This window comes from Callorhinus ursinus, unplaced genomic scaffold (genome assembly GCF_003265705.2).
Source record: "Callorhinus ursinus isolate GAN/ISIS: 27379988/994484 unplaced genomic scaffold, GSC_fseal_2.0 scaffold40, whole genome shotgun sequence".
NCBI classification, from domain to species: Eukaryota; Metazoa; Chordata; class Mammalia; order Carnivora; family Otariidae; genus Callorhinus; species Callorhinus ursinus.
In genome coordinates this window covers 1,528,898-1,546,447 of record NW_027397102.1, presented here as the reverse complement: position 1 = coordinate 1,546,447, position 17,550 = coordinate 1,528,898, and the positions used below count along the sequence as shown (strand labels likewise).

General features: G+C 36.0%; 1 protein-coding gene across 3 annotated transcripts in view; it reads left to right on the top strand.

The window, feature by feature from the left end:
* Positions 1–17,550, top strand: part of ABCB7 (ATP binding cassette subfamily B member 7) — a 160,191-nt gene that overhangs the window by 124,722 nt on the left and 17,919 nt on the right. For 2 of the 3 annotated variants that reach the window (XM_025884392.2, XM_073880888.1), the window contains exons 13-15: positions 2,700–2,871; positions 5,571–5,674; positions 9,528–9,635. In XM_025884392.2, the coding sequence (XP_025740177.1) occupies positions 2,700–2,871; positions 5,571–5,674; positions 9,528–9,635 (384 nt within the window). Of the gene's footprint in view, positions 1–2,699; positions 2,872–5,570; positions 5,675–9,527; positions 9,636–17,550 lie in introns of those variants that run through there. The other variant, XM_073880889.1, reaches the window with a different exon arrangement.

Here is a 17,550-nt window from a genome sequence, read left to right as displayed (position 1 = left end):
GATGCCTTATAGGATGTGAATTTTTCTTATGCTAAAAGCCCATAGAGAGATCTGGGAACAAGTTGCAGCCTAGAATTTGAATTAAGTTCTTGAGACAACTGTAAGAAAGGTATCAGACGGATATGTAACTTATAAAAGGTCCCCAAATGAACTGACATTCTGTGCTGTTCTCCCTCTTCACTGAGAATCTCAAATGTTAGTGTGCATGAATTGCCTAGGGAGATTAATGAAATTCCAACTCTTTCACACACCTTAGTTCTCGTTTAGGAGGGCTGTGGGGCCCAAGAACCTGCATTTTTTAATACGCCTCCTAGATGATTCTGATAAAGGTGATCCATAGAGTCTGTGTTGAGAAACACTGACCTCTGTATAAAGTGAGTTGAATTCTGGGTTGTGTCTGCTTAGGGCTCAGTGTCCTCATCCATTCAACTAGATTGCTGCCATTCTCTTAGGCTATATAACAGTTACCCTTGACCTTTTGGAAAATAAAAATTTTATTCACTGAGGAAAAATATACACGGTTAATAAGTGAAAGAAAAGATGCTGATCCTCCCTGGAGGACTTACCAATGCAAACTAAATCAACAAGGGAATACCATTTTTCACCTGTCAGCAAGGATTTTAGAATTCATAATATCCAGTTTGGGCAAGGCTGTGTAAAATGGCTAGTGTTGTTTGGCTGGTGGAAGTATACAGTTTTCCTGACAAGCAACTTAGCAGTATGTATCAAGAGCCAGAAAAATACTGATACCCTTTATTCCAATAATTCTGCCTCTAGGAAGTTTTAGTAAGGAAATTAACAGAGATGTGAACAGATTTTTATATGCAAATATGTTCATTACACCATTATTTATAATATCAGAAATTGAAATTCACAGTGTGAATATCCAGCAATAAGTAGATGATTAAATTTATCACCATAGCATCAAATGTCACATAGCAATTCATAAATATGCTGCTTATAAAGAATATTGAGTGTCATAGAAAAATACTCAGATACAAAGTTTCTTAAAAAGAGGATACCAAGCAAAATATAACATCCCAATTTTATAATACAAATGAATACATGTAACTAGAGAAGAAAGGAGAAAATAAACCAAAATGTTGATAGCAGTTATTGATACATGGTAGGATTATGGATTATTTAATAAATTTTTATTTTACCATTTTTTTTTTGTATTTTCAAAGTTTCCAGGTAGCATTTGTTAGCTCTTTTTTGAATATAAAATATTTAAAAATAAGTATTTTCTTTTTATAGAACTTTAGGTTTTTGGGTTTAAGTACCATTTCAATATAAGAACATTTTATATTAGTAGTTGCTATAAAAATGATTAAAATATTATTTGAAGTAATATCTGAAACTGGGGCTGATTGTGATGTTAAATTAGATCTTAATTAATTATCTTGGTTAATGTGAACTAATGGAGCCATTTTATTTCATCTTACTAACTGTTGCCCTCCAACCATTCAGAGACTAAAAGGAAAGTAGGAGATGGATGTTCACTTTAAGTAAATTAGCTTTAGTGTGCTATGTCAGAATAAAATGAAATATCAAATGAATGCTTGCAGTGACCTTTCTCTAAAAAATACCTATAGTGTATAAATCCTTTGTTTTCTGTGTCCAAGTAAAAAACTCGTTTTCTGTGTCCCAATTTAAAAGCTTCTGAGAAACATAACATATTCAACCTCATTAGTAATTAGGGAAGTGCTAATTTAAACAGAAAGCACATTTTACCCCAAAAAGTAGCAACAACTGAAACTTATTAATATGCAGAGTTGTTGAAGATATGGGGATTTGACACCCTCTTACACTATGGGTTGGAGTATGTATACTGTTGGAGCATTTTGGAAGACAGTTGGGCAGTACTGTCAAAGGATAAGTATATGCTTACCTTTTTTTAAGATTTTATTTAAATGACAGAGAGGTGAGAGAAAGCATGAGGAGGGGAGGAGGAAGGGGCAGAGGGAGAGGGAGAAGCAGACTCCTCGCTGGGCAGGGAGCCAGATGTATGCTTATCTTTTAACTCATCAGTCTATTCTTAGGAGTCCTTCTTACAGAAATATGCAAGTGTACAAAGTCCTATATACAATGATAATTTATTCCAACATTGTTTATAGTAGCAAAAATTTGGAAACTACATTAATGTCTATCAGTAGAGAAATAAATAATACCAGCCAACTGTTAAAAAAGTGAGGTAGGGGGCGCCTGGGTGGCTCAGATGGTTAAGGGTCTGTCTTACGATTTCCAGGTCCTGGGATTGAGCCCCATGTCGGGCTCCCAGCTCAACAGGGAGTCTACTTCTCCCTCTCCCTCTGCCTCTCCCCCTGCTTGTGCTCTCTCTCAAAAAAAATAAAATCTTTAAAAAAGTGAGGTAGAATTCTGTTACTGACGTGAGCAGTTTCCAGCATATGTTAAGTGAAAAAAGTGATTTATAAAAATAATATCTATGTATAGTATGATCCCACTGTGTTGAAGAAAAAAGTATATGGCATATAGATGCATCAAGAAAAGTCTGGACCGATACTCAACAATTGTTCATGGTGATTAGAGCTCTGAAGGGAAATGGGATTGCAGGGATGAAGGGGGTGATAAAGGAGTTACCATGTTTTACTCTTTATGCCTTTATGTCTTTACTAAGTTGTTTGAACTTTTTATAATGAACATACATATATATGTACGTATATATAAATCTTCTCCAGGATGCTGTCCTCTTCCATAATACCATTTACTACAACCTCTTATATGGAAACATCCATGCTTCACCTGAGGAGGTGTATGCAGTGGCAAAATTAGCTGGACTCCATGATGCAATTCTCCGAATGCCACATGGATATGACACACAAGTAGGGGAACGAGGACTCAAACTTTCAGGTAATCAGAGATTTTAGATCTGCTCCCACCTGTGTACTACCTTCAAACTTTAATTTGTCAGAGCCATTTTCTAGAAAATGTAATGACAGAGTACACACCTAGTGCTCATCTAGTCACTTTCAAAAAGGTCCCAGTCTCAGCCATCACTGTAAATAATTCAACATGTTGGCAATAACTGTTCTCAAGTCATGAAGGTCTCTCTCTTTTTTTTTTTTTGCACTTGCAGCTGCAAACTGGAAATGCTTAAAATTAAATTGCTAACACATGCTCAGGTCAGCATTAACTAACCATAATCTTAATACTAAAGGAAGGCCAACATCATTATTCACCTGAGAAAGTAGTAAGAGTAGGGAAAAGTAATTTGATAATAAATAGTGTATCTCATCATAATTTCCTAGATCATTATGGGATGTTTTCAGTACTTTAGACTTCCTTATACTTGATGTACTTAACTGCTGTACTTTCATTACAGCCAGTTTCATTTTCATGACCTTGTTGGTTCAGTGGTCAAGTAAATTTTGGGGCTTGTACATTTCTATTTAAGTGTTTAATTATGAGATTGCTAGTTTTAATAATTATCCTACAATGACTGAATTTTTTGGAGGATACATAAAAATGGTTTTTCACCCAAAATTTTTTGAATTCCAGAACTATGATATCTATGCCTGAAAGTATTAATGTAACTCATATAAACACACTATATCCTTTACATTTATTCTTTATTCTAGTTTAATTTAGGGAGGAAATATATAAATTAGGGATCAAGGTGAGGCAAAAAGAATACTCTGCATGAATTTTAATGAATCCCCATTCCTTTTCATTACAAACTGGCTTCATTTATTCACAACATTGATTAGGTACATACTGTGTACAGGCTAACATGCTAAATGATTTGAGAGTTAAAAAGATGAAGCATAAATGGACTTGCCATCAAGGAATTTGCAGTCCATTAGAAAGTTTTGATTTAGGTTTAGAAAATGTTAATAGGCAAAGATTGTTTTCAAGTTAGGTTGGTTTGTAGTCGTTTTTTGCTTAACACCTGGTAGTATAAGATTCTTGCATCGTTCCAGTTCCCATTTGTACTTCACCATTGCTCTTAACAGGAGTAGTGCCCCGCTAACTAGACCACCCCCAGATGATTTGTCCAGTTGGCTAATTCTAAAGATCTCCAAGTTTTCACATAATATACAGTAGGCCTCTCAACATAAGACTGCCTCAGATAGCTATGCCACATGCCATTTTCCAATCATTTTTTTTTTCCTCTCTGCATGCCTTTGGGAGTAGAAATAGCTAAAGAAATTTTATTCTTGCCTAATATCCATTGCCCTACAGCTAGACCTTTTCAAATGAGCATTGTATTATTTAGTATCTATGCTAATATTTATGGTAGGGAACAAACAAATGTTTCTTCTCCAAGTTCCAAAATTTTATTGAATAGAATTGAAACTGGGTTGGTTTCCACTTGAAATTTGAGAGGCATGTCTAAACTAGTCCTTCCTCTGAGTATCTACTACATCATTTAGGAGGTTTCTGACACTGAATTGCTAGGTAGATAAAGAGATAGTTCTGGCATGATGCCTGCTTTGGTAGGAGAATTTTGATCTTATTAAATAGAGAAGAATGTGAATAGTATAAATGTAAACTTACTAATATTAGATATATAGAGCCGTCTTTACAAGTTGAAAATAATAATTGCAGAAAAAATAAAACTGAAACAATATTTGGTGTACCAGATGATAAACAAGTGGAGCTTTTTTCCTGAAGGGGTTACTGAAACTGAAAAATACAAGTTTTTTCAGACATTGATAAATTAATGGATAATGGAAAAAGAAGAGAAGCCAAGGGGACATATTCAGCAAACCATCATCCTCTATACTTCAAGCTATAGTTCTATTTAAGATTGATGACCTTAGACCTTTAAGCGTCCCAGTGAGGAAAGGAAGATTGCTTTATTTTCACTAGAGTATATTTAGGAACAAATATGGGCCTGCATATTATGATAGGAAGAGCATTGAACTGGGAGTCAGGTCTAGTCCAGATTCCACTGGAAGTTGCTCTGTGATCTTGGGCAAATCACTAAACCTTTCTGGGCCTCTGTTTCCTTTCTGTTTTAAAATTCTGCTATTCTAGAGACCCAAAGCAAATAACTAAGGTGAAATTAGAGGTATCCAGTATACACCTTTAACTTTGAAGAGTGCTGTGAAAATAATATTTGTCAAAAGAATCCTTGAGGAGAATACTGGCTGAATGATACATTTTTGTTAAGAAATAAATGTAGATATTCATAGTTTCATGTCTTCAAATTGCCAGGTTTCAGTTATTGAATTTGGTTTTAGCTTTGTTGATTCTCTAATATTGAAATTTTTCTATCTTTGGTTGCTGTCCATTGGGAAGTAATATAAAGTAACACATGTAATGAGCATATTCTCAGTGAGAGGAATAATTGTGGAATCGAAGCTGTTACTGCTCCTCGTTTTCTTCGGCTGCCACAAAGTCAGAATCCAGAGTTATACTTATGTTCCAGGGTATATAGTTTGTCAAAGGATATCATACACGAACTTACACTCTTCTGAGTAAACTGAACAGTGGTCAGAGTAGAAGTACACGTTGAACGCATTGCTTCATGGTTATGATCAGTGGAAATACTAGAAACATAAAATATGTCTTTATATTTCCTTAAACTAAATTTTCCTTACCAGGAGGAGAAAAGCAAAGAGTAGCAATTGCAAGAGCCATTTTGAAGGATCCCCCAGTCATTCTCTATGATGAAGCCACCTCATCATTAGATTCAATTACTGAAGAGGTAAATGACGATGAAAATGCAGAACTCAATTCTCAATGCTTAACTTTTCTCCTTGGAAGTTTCAGTAAAATGGCTACATTCTTTTGTATTTTTAATGAACTTTAGGAGATACTGTAGGGCAATATACCTGGCCCTTTGTCCCCGTATATAGCAAGTGTTGATAACAAGAATGCCAGGTTGCATTGAACTATCACATTGCTAAGTCCATTTGCAAAAGTCTCCTTTTGGAACCTTGTGACTATTTTATCCTTACATCTTGCAAAGCTTGTAAGAATTGCCTAATCTGCTGATAAAGGAAGAATGTTTTAGTTTTTCTGCTATTGCTACTTAACACTCATGAAAATAGGTCATGTAAGTGATTGCGACACAGTACACACCAGAAAATCTTTCACTTATCATGGAGCAACTCACTAAAGTACAAGTCAGGCACACACAGCCTGTGGTGCTGGTATAAATTTATATTCATTTCACAAAAAATACTGTGCAGCACCAAGAAGTTGTAACACTTGATGTTGTGGTACAACTCAGCAACTACATTAGACTTCATAACAACATCTTTGCATTAAATATAAAAGTCTTAATAATGATAATTTCATGAATGGATTCCCTTAATCTAGAACTGAAGATAGGCAGATATTATCTGTCAGTTACCTCCATTCATCTACATTTTACTCAAATATATAGGAAAAACCCAGTGTTGAAGGATAGGCTTAATTTCAGCTTTGCAGCATGTATGGCATTATATTTGCATATGTTGTTAAGTTTCAGGTCATATTATTCAATCTGCCATATGTTTAAAACAGTTTAATATTTAAGTGACTTGTTTAGCATAAGGATTTGTTATATTTAAAGGGAACCCTGGGGCACCTGGGTGACAGTCGGTTAAGCGTCTGACTCTTGATTTAGGCTCAGGTCATGATCTCAGTGTTGTGAGATGGAGTCCAGGATAGGGCTCTGCAATGGGCGTGGAGCCTGCTTAAGATTCTTTCTCTCCCTCTCCTCCTTCTGTCCCTTCCCCCTCTCTCTCCCTCTCCTATTCATAGGCAGAATAGGAATCTGCTTACAAGAACTTCATACTTACAAATGTATTATCCATGTTTACCACAAATTAAAAGTCCTAACAGTCATTATTTGAGTCATGTAGCTTTATTATATCACAGAGCATAACCCATTAAGAGCTAGTAGACAACCCCCCAAGGGAATGAGTTACCAGAATATTTGGTAAATTTTAATGGGCCTTTTTAAAAGGTCCATAGCACTTAGTAGGACGTCAGAGCTTAAGTTCTTAAGAAAAGGAAGATGAGTCCCCACAAACATCACAGTTTTTCTTAGAATTGGCCCTGCATTTGATTTTCCGTCTGCTTTAGTAAAATATAAGGTCTTCCCTTACTGGGTAGCCATTTACTCTTGATAATTTTATTCCTTTAATAAATGCAATGTTTAGAAATATCTGTAGGGAGCCATTGGGTATATGCCCAACTGCACATTGCTATTTCCATCCTGCTAGCTATACTTAGACCCAGCTTTCTAAGTATAGCTGAATATATATACAACTCTCTTACACTTTAAAGGCAGTAAACAAAAATGTGTTTTCCAAACAGATTCTTAAATACAGAGAACAAATTGGTGGTTGTCAAAGGTGAGGTTGGTGGGAGGATGGGTGAAATAAAGGGGATTAAGAAGAGTACACTGATCATAATGAGCACTGAGTAATGTATAAAATTATTGAATCATTATATTGTACACCTGAAATTAATATAACACTGTTAATTGTACTGTAATAAAAAGTGTTTTCCAGAATTAATTAAGAAGTCAGAATACTTTTTCCCCCCATTTCCTTCCTTTTGCTCTTTATTCAGTTGGCTATTCAGGGCCGGTGTCTCAGAGTCATTCCCTCTGTTTATAACTGGGGAGGTTGGCCTATTTCTTCCAGATCTTGGATATTTTGGAGGAAAAAGAGCATTCTGAAAACTTACTCTTCAGAATTATTTTGACAAAGATATTCCCACACCATTTCAGTGTGCCCTGCATAGAATGCTTGTGTTCAGGAAAGGCCAGAGGTGTTGGGAGGAAGCTGTCCTTGCTTCTGGGGCAAAGGGAAATGGAGCTAGACATTTCATTCTCAGCTTTATCACACTGTCTTCTAAAATGACAGCTTTGCTCTCTGTGTAATCATTTCCATCCTCTTGCTGTTTTTTTTTTTTTTTTAGTTCATTATGATATAAGGGTTTTTGTTCTTTTTTAATTTTATTTTAGTTCCAGTATAGTTAACATAGAGTGTTATATTAGTTTCAGTTGTACAATATAGTGATTCAACAATTTCATACATTATTCAGTGCTTATCACAACAATTGTACTCCTTAATTCCCATTACCTATTTCATCCGCCCTCCTACCCATCTCCCCTCTGGTAACCATTCATTTCTTTTCTATACTTAAGAGTCTGTTTCTTGATTTGTCTCTGTCTCATTTTTTCTTTTTTCCTTTTCTTGTTTGTTTTGTCTCTTCAATTATTCTTATGAGTGAAATTGTATGGTATTTTTTTTTCTGACTAACATATTTCACTTAGCATTATACTCTCTACCTCCATGCATGTCATTACAAATGGCAGGATTTCATTCTTTTTTTATTTTTATGGCTGAATTATTTTTCATTGTATGTTTAAATAAAAACTTTCTAATAAATTTTTAAAATGGGCAGAAAACATAAACAGACATTTCTCCAAAGAATACATCTAAATGGCAAACAGACACATGAAAAGATGCTCAACATCACTCAGCATCAGGGAAATGCAAATCAGAACTACGAGATCTCACCTCATACCTGTCAGAATGGCTAAAATCAAAAACACAAGAAACAACAGGTGTTGGCAAGGATGTACAGAAAAAGGAACATTGGTGCCCTGTTGATGGGAATGCAAACTGGTGTTTGCACGATCCAGTGATTGTGCTACTGGGTATTTACCAAAAGAATACAGAAACACCAATTCAAAGTAATACGTGCACTCCTGTGTGCATAGCAACATTATTTACAATAGCCAAGATATGGAAGTAGCCCAACTGTACATCAATTGATGATGGATAAAGAAGTCAGAACACTTTTGAAAAGGAAGTTTGTTCAAGTTACCATACACAGTTGTCTTTGTTGCCCTTTCAGTCCTCTGAGTTTGAACTAATGAAAAGCAAATGTTCTTGTACCCTTTGAATCTCCTATCTTTCTATTGATTTGAAATTTTCTACATCCTGTCACTTGAGTCCCATCTCATTTTATTTTTGTTCTCATTGGCCAGATAAACATCATAACCGGCTATGTTCCTGATATCATTGGATTCATCATTATTGTTTGTTTATTTCTAAGTATAGAAATATCCACCTCTCCGAGTCTTTCTAATTTAAAGAAATGTTGCCTATCTAAAAGATAAATTTTTCCATGATAATGTCATATTTGCCTTCCCTTTTTGATCAGTTTTCTCCTCTTAGTAATTACTAGATTAGGTCGAATATGATTGTGATATAAAGTTTATATAATAAAAAATTCAGGGGCGCCTGGGTGGCTCAGCCATTAAGCATCTGCCTCCGGCTCAGGTCATGATCCTGGGGTCCTGGGATTGAGCCCTGCATCAGGCTCCCTGCTCCGTGGGAAGCCTGCTTCTCCCTCTCCCACTCCTCCTGCTTGTGTTCTCTCTCTTGCTGTCTCTCTCTCTCTGTTAAATAAATAAATAAAATCCTGAAAAAATAATAAAAAAATAAAAAATTCATTGGCATTTTATATGTTCCTTTAAGAAATGTATGATTATTTTAATTTGCATTTACCTAATAGATCTTTTTTTCCTACTCTTCTTGTCAAACTTGCAGACTATTCTTAGTGCAATGAAGGATGCAGTGAAACACAGAACTTCTATTTTCATTGCACACAGATTGTCAACAGTGGTTGATGCAGACGAAATCATTGTCTTGGATCAGGTAAGAGATTTAACTTTAAGGTTTAGTATGTGGGGGATTTTGGGGAAGATGGCAGAATAGGAGGATCCTGAGCTCACCTGGTCCCACAGACACATCTAGATAATCACATCAGTGCAAATAACACAAGAACACCCTGGCAGAACAGACTTTGCAGTTTATTGCAGACGGGAGGCCACATTGAAAAGGGTAGGAGGGACAGACACAGTTTGGAACCAAAATCCCACCGAGATTAACCACGAATGGAAGGAACACCATAAGCATGGAAAAGGGAGAGGAGCAGACCCCACACCAGGCACCTTAGGCGGGGGGGGAAACTACACTGGAAAGAGAAGTCCCCAAAATATTAGGCTTTCAGAAGTCATGGGGCTTAACTTTCTGAGTTTTTACAGTCAGTGGAACATAATGCCAGGTGCTTTAAAAATCATCTGGCTTAGCTGTGAGAGGCCCACAGGGCAATCAGAAACTGAGTCTTGGCCTTAAAGAGCCAGCAAAACCAAAAAAAAAAAAAAAAACCTACCAAGATAGCATAGAAGCAGCAGTTTGAAAAGTGCCTGGTGTACACATGAAGGACATTTATTTACTAATCTCAGAATGTGTGCTGGAGGGGCAGAGATCTTTAGGAGATTTCTCTAAGAACAGAAGAGTTAGTGGGCATCCTTTCTCTGCCCCCACCCCCAGCCTAGATAGCTAGACAGTTGCAGGAATCAGCAGGAACACTCTTCCACCTATCTTGCCAACACAACGTAAACCACATCCTGCATTCTGGGGGATCTGCCCCACTTAGCAAGCATCCCTTCAAAGCAGTTCCTGCTAAGACACACTACAGGCAGCCCCGGCAGGGACCTGTACCACTCCAAAGTGACTCCTGTCCTGGGGAGACAGGAGAGGAGAAGATAACCACATACAGCAGTGCAACTGCGGCAATAGCAGACAGACTGGGCAGGCATCTGGTCTGACTCTTGGCCCCACCCACCATCAAAAGCCTGTCAGGAAAAGGCAGGAAGAGCACCCTGAAGGTTGATGCTACTGCAGCCCTAACAGATGGACTGGGGCCAGGCATCTGGTTTGACTACAGGCCCCGCCCACCAATGAAAGCCTCTCAGGGGGCAACAGAGGGAGAGCACCCTGCAATTTGATATGACTGCAGCCCAGGCAAAAGGACTGAGAATAGGCATCTGGTTTGGCTGCTCACACTACTGAATTATAAGCCCACAGTGGCCCCAGACTCTTTCCCTAACAGCACAGGGACCAAACCCTGCCTGGTACACCCAGAACATGAAAAGTGGACCATTACATCTAATGACTGAAGGCATGACAGCTTAGCTGCACCAGTAGGGTCCACACAACTCACTAGATGATGCACCTGAAGCTCCTGGTTCTGGTGAACAGTGGACATTATGCTACAGGACACCACAGGACCTCTTCTTCATAAGGCCACTACTCTCAAGATCAGGAGACTTAGCAGAATTTCCTAATACATAGAAACAAACACAAAGAGGCAAAATTAGGAGACAGATGAATATGTCCCAGATGAGAGAATGGGACAAAAGTAAAGCAACAGAACTAATTGAAACAGAGATAAACAATATGCCTGATAAAGAATTCAAATTAATGGTCATAAAGATACTCACTGGACTAGACAGAAGAGTGGAGAATTTCAATGAACCTTTAATAAAGAGATAGAAAATATAAAAAAGAAGCAATGAGAGATGAAGAACTTAATGACTGAAATTAAAAATACACTAGGTGGGGGCACCTGGGTGGCTCAGTCAGTTAAGCATCTGCCTTCAGCTCAGGTCATGATCCCTGGGATCGAGCCCCACATTGGGCTTCCTGCTCAGTGAAGAGCCTGCTTCTCCCTCTCCCTCTGCTGCTGTCCCTGATTGTGCGCTCTCTCTCTCTCTCTCCCTCCCTCTCTCTCTCTCTCTCTCTCTCTCTCTCTGTGTGTGTCAAATAAATAAAATCTTAAGAAAAAACTACACTAGAGGGAATCAGTGGCAATTAGAGGAGACAGAAGAATGGATCAGTGAGCTAGAAGACAGAGTAATGAAAAGCAATCAAGCTGAACAGCAAGAAGAATAAAGAATAATAAAAAATGAGAATAGATTAAGGGAACCCAGGAACATCATTAAGGATTATAACATTCACATTATAGCAATCCCAGAAGGAGGAGAGAGAAGGGTGCAGAAAATTTGTTTGAAGAAATAATAGCTGAAAACTTCCCTAACTTGCGGAAGGAAACAGACATCCAGATTCTGGAGGCACACAGAACTCACAACAAAATCAACCCAAGGAGGTCCACACCAAGACACATAATAACTAAATGGCAAAAAGTAGTGATAAAGAGAGAATGTTAAAAGCATCAAGAGAAAAGAAAACAGTTACATACAAGGAAAACCCCTTAAGGCTTTCACCTGATTTTTCAGCAGAAACTTCATAGGCCAGACAGGGGTGGCATGGTATATTCAGACTACTAACAGAAAAATAACCTGTAACCAAGAATACTCTACACAGTAAGGCTATCTTCAGAATATAAAGAGAGATAAAGAGTTTTCCAGGCAAATAAAAGTTCAAGGAATTTATCACCATTAAACCAGCCTTCAAGAAAAATTAAAGGGAAATCTTTGGAAAGAAAAGGCAATAATTAGGAGTAAGAAAATTATGAAAGGAAAAAATTTCACAGGTAAATGCAAACATATAATAAAAATGGTGAATTAATCACTTATAAAACCAGTATGGAGGTTAAAGCAGAAAAACAAATTATATCTAAAGTAATCAAGAGATTCATAAAAAGATGTAAAGTATGATATACATAAAATGTGGGAGAAGTAAAATTTTACTACTTTAAAAATGACTTCAGGGGCACCTGTGTGGCTCAGTTGGTTAAGCGACTGCCTTAGGCTCAGGTCATGATCCTGGAGTCCCGGGATCGAGTCCCACATCGGGCTCCCTGCTCAGCGGGGAGTCTGCTTCTCCCTCTGACCTTCCCCCCTCTCATGCTCTCTCTCTCTATCTCATTCTCTCTCAAATAAATAAATAAAATCTTAAAAAAATGACTTCAAACTTAACTGACCATCAACCTAACATAGACTGTTAGATACATAAAATATTATATATGAACTTAATGGTAACCACAAAGCAAAAACCTGTGGTAGATACACAAAAAGTAAAGAGAACGTAATCCAAGCATAACACTGAAGAAAGCCATCAAATCACAAGGGAAAGGGGAAGATGGGAGGAAAGAAAAGAACTACAAAAACAACCATAAAACAAGTTACAAAATGGCAATAACTACATACCTATCATTAATTACTTTGACTGTCAATGGACTAAATGCTCCAATCAAAACACATAGGAGGAAAAAAACACATAGGATGACTGAATGGTTAAAAAATACAAGCGCCATCTAAGTGCTACCTACATGAGACTCAGTTCAGACCTAAAGACACATGGAGATTGAAAGGAAGGACACAAACATTTACCATGTAAGTAGAAGTGAAAAGAAAGCCAGGAGAGCAATACTTCTATTGCACAAAACACGCATTAAAACAAATATTGTAATAAGAGACAAGGACGCTACATGATGATAAAGGGGAAAAGCCAGCAAGAAGATATAATAGTTGTAAATATTTGTGTACCCAACATGGGAGCACCCAAAAACATCATGTGTTAACAGACATAAAAGAAGAAATTAATACAATAATTGACTTTAACACCCCACTTACATCATCTATACAGAAAATAAAGTGACTTTGAATGACATATTGGACCAGATGAAATTAACATATATATTCAGAACATTCTGTCAAAAAAACAGCAGTATACACTTATTTTTAAGTGCACACAGAGCATTCTCCAGACTAGATCTCATATTAGGGCACAAAACAAGTCTCTGAATTTAAGAAGATAAAACCACATCAAGCATCATTCCCAAACAAAAAGATATAAAACTAAAAATCAATTGTGAGAAAAATATGGAAAAAAACACAAACTCAACAAAGAATCAGAAGAAATCAAAAATACATGGAGACAAATGAAAATGAAAACACAATGGTTCTAAGTCATTGAGATGCAGCAAAAAGTGTTCTAAGATGAAGATTATACCAATATAGGCCTATCTCATGAAAGAAAAATCTTGAATAAACAACCTAACCTTACACCTAAAGGGGCTAGAAAAGAACGAACAACAACAAAAAAGCCCAAAGTCAGTAGAAGGAAGAAAATAATAAAGATTAGAGCAAAAATGAATGAAATAGGGACTAAAAAAACACAAAATAGAATAGATCAGTGAAACCAGGAGCTGATTGTTTGAAAAGACCAACAAAATTGATAAACCTTTAGCCAGACTTACCGAGAGAGAGAGGACTCAAATTCAGAAATGGAGAAGAAATAACAGCTGAGAACACTGAAATACAAAAGATGATAGGAGAATACTATGAAAAACTATGCCAACAATTTGGACAGCTAAAAGAAATGGATAAATTATAGAAATATATAACCTTCCAAAACGGAATCAGGACATAATAGAAAATTTGAACAAACCAATTACTAGAAATGATATTGAATCAGTAATCAAAAAACTCCCAACAAACAAAAGTCCAGGACCATATGGCTTCACAGGTGAATTCTGCCAAACATTTAAATAAAAGTTAATACCTATTCTTCTCAAACTATTCCAAGAAATAGATGAGGAAGGAAAGCTTCCAAGTTCATTCTGTGAGGCCAGCATTACCCTGATACCAAAACCACATGAAGATATTACAAAAAAAGCAAACTACAGGCCACTATCTCTGATGAATATAGATACAAAAATCCTCAACAAAGTATTAGCCAACCGAATCCAACAATAAATTTAAAAAAATCATTCACCACAGTCACGTGGGATTTATTCCCAGGATGCAAGGGGGTGATTCAATATTTGTAAATCAATTAATATAATAGGTCATATCAGTAAGAGAAAAGAACAAAACCGTATGTTATTCTCAATAGATGCAGGAAAATCATTTGCAAAGTACAGCGTCCATTCATGATAAAAATTTTCAACAAAGTAGGTTTGAAGCAAACATACTTCAACATCATCAGGCCATATATGGAAAACCCACAGCTCACATCATACTCAGTGGTGAAAAACAGCTTTTCCTCTTAACAGGAGCAAGACAAGAATGTCAACTTTCACTTTTATTTAATAGAGTACTAGGAATCCTAGCTGCAGCAATGAGACAAGAAAAAGAAATAAAAGGCATCCAAATTCATAAGGAAGAAGTAAAATTTTTCATAGAAATGAATCAGTAAAGTCACAGGTTACAAGATTAATGTACAGAAATCTGCATTTCTACACACTGATAATGAAGAAGCAGAAAGAGAAATTAAAACAATCTCGCTTACACTTGTACCAAAATTAATAAAATACTTCGGAATAAATTTAAGGAGATGAAAGTTCCATACCATGGAAACTATAAAATATTGATGAAAGAAATTGAAGATGACACAGATAGATATTTCTTGTTCATGAATTAGAAGAATTAATATTGGTGAAGGGTCTATACTACCCAAAGCAATCTATACGGATTCAGTGTAATCCCTTTAAAATACCAACAACATGTTTCTCAGAACTGTAACAAATAATTTTAAAATTTGGATAGAACCACAAAAGACCTCACATAGCCAAAGCAATCCAAAAAAGAAGAACAAAGCAGGATGTATCAGAATCCCTGATTTCAAGATATAAAGCTGTGGTAAGTATGGTACTGGCACAAAAATAGACACATAGATCAATGGAGGAGAATAGAGAGTCTAGAAAAGAACACACACTTATATGGTCTATTAATCTATGACAGAGGAGGCAAGAATATACAGTGAGGAAAGAGTCTCTTCAACAAATGGTGCTGGGAACACTGAACAGCTACATGCAAACGAATGAAACTAGATCACTTTCCTACACTATACACAAAAATAAACTTAAAATGGATTAAAGACCTAAATGTGAGACCTGAAACTGTAAAAATCCTAGAAGAAAACATAGGCAATAATTTCTTTGACATTGACTATAGAAACATATTTTTTTAGGTAAGTCTTTTCAGGCAAGGGAGAATAAGGCAAAATTAGACTGTTGTGAGTACACCAAATGGAAACGCTTTTGCATGACAGAAACCATCAACAGAACTACAAGGCAACCTATTGAATGGGAGAAGATATTTGTAAAATGATATATTTGATAAGGGCTTAATATCCAAAATATATGAAGAACTTATACTACTCAACACCCAAAAAAACAAATAATCTGATTTTAAAAAAATGGGCAGAGGACTTGAATATACATTTTTCCAGAGAAGCCATATAGTTGGCCAACAAACACATGAAAAGATGCTCACCATAAGTAATCATGAGGGAAATGCAAATTAAAACCACAGAGATATCACTTTATACCTTTCAGAATGGCTAAAATCAAATACACAAGAAATAAGAAATGATGATGATACAGAAAAAAAGGAACCCTCATGCACTGTTGCTGGGAATGCAAATTGGTGCAGCCACTGTGGAAAACAAACTGGAGGTTCTTCAAAAATTTGAAAATAGGTAATTCCACTACTGGGTATTTACCCAAAGAAAATGAAACTGCTAACTTGCAAAGATACATGCACGCCTATGTTTATTGCAGCATTATTTACAATAGCCAAGATATGGAAGCATCTCAAGTGTCCATCCATAGGTGAATGGATAAGGAAGAGTATTACCTGGCCATAAAAAAAAATGAAATCTTGACATTTGCAGCAACATGCATGAACCTAGAGGGTATAATGATGAGTGATATCAGTCAGATACCATTTCACTCGTGTGGAATTTAGGAAACAGTTCAAACGAACAAAGAAAAAGGGACACAAAAAGACCCTTTAAATACAGAGAACAAGTTGGTGGTTGTCAGAGGGGTGGTGTGTGGGGGAATGGATAGAGGATAAAGGAGAATAAGAGTACACTTCACTTGATGAGCACTGGGAAATTTATAGAATTGTTGAATAATTGTATTTTAAACCTGAAACTTTTACTAATATAACACTGTATCTTAGTTGCAGTTCAGTTAGAAAAAAGTTTAGTACGTGAAGAACATTGGAAATTGTCACAAACACAAACAACTTAAATATTGTTTCTAAAGAAAAATGCAGAATTTGTGTTCTTTAAATGAGATTGAATCCTGATAGGACTTCATTTTTACTTCCTTTTGATGGGAAAACAAAGGCATTTTTCTTCCAAGAAGAAATAAACTATTAACTCACTTCTCACTGAAGTATTAAAAGCAAACATATCAGGAAAGCCTTAAAGCCTCATACGAAAGAATCAGGTTTTAGAGAGTGTATATATATATATACACAAAAAATAATTTTTTGCATTCAGTTTTTTTGCTCTGTACAGAATCATTGTTCATTATTGTTTTTGTATTTTGTATTTTTATTTTTTCTAATATCTGCACATACCCTTGATGTCTAAAAGAAAATTACCATAAAATAGTCACTTGCAAACATGATTATTTTCATTTTTTTCCTGCTGGGGAAAGTAAGAAAATGGATAGCCTGCTTTATCCCTTCTGAGGGATTTACTGTAAGAGAGTACTATCTAATTGTTCTGATCAACTCAGAATACCACTATAGTGATTGGTAGATTTAAAAATTGTGATAATTTTCCTTTTCTCCACTCTTTGTAAGGATATATTTTCCCATATCCTAGTACTTGGTTATTTCTAATATTGTTCAGTTTTTCACCTTCCATTTAGCCTTTTCTATGATTATGTTTCCCTTCTAATAAATAAACCTTCAGTTCTTTATCATTTTGAAAGCCTGAATACTGGATGTTGAGAGAGAAAAAGCATTCCCATGTGCTTTCTATATTGAGTTATTGAGAGAGAATTTTTTTTTAATTTTTT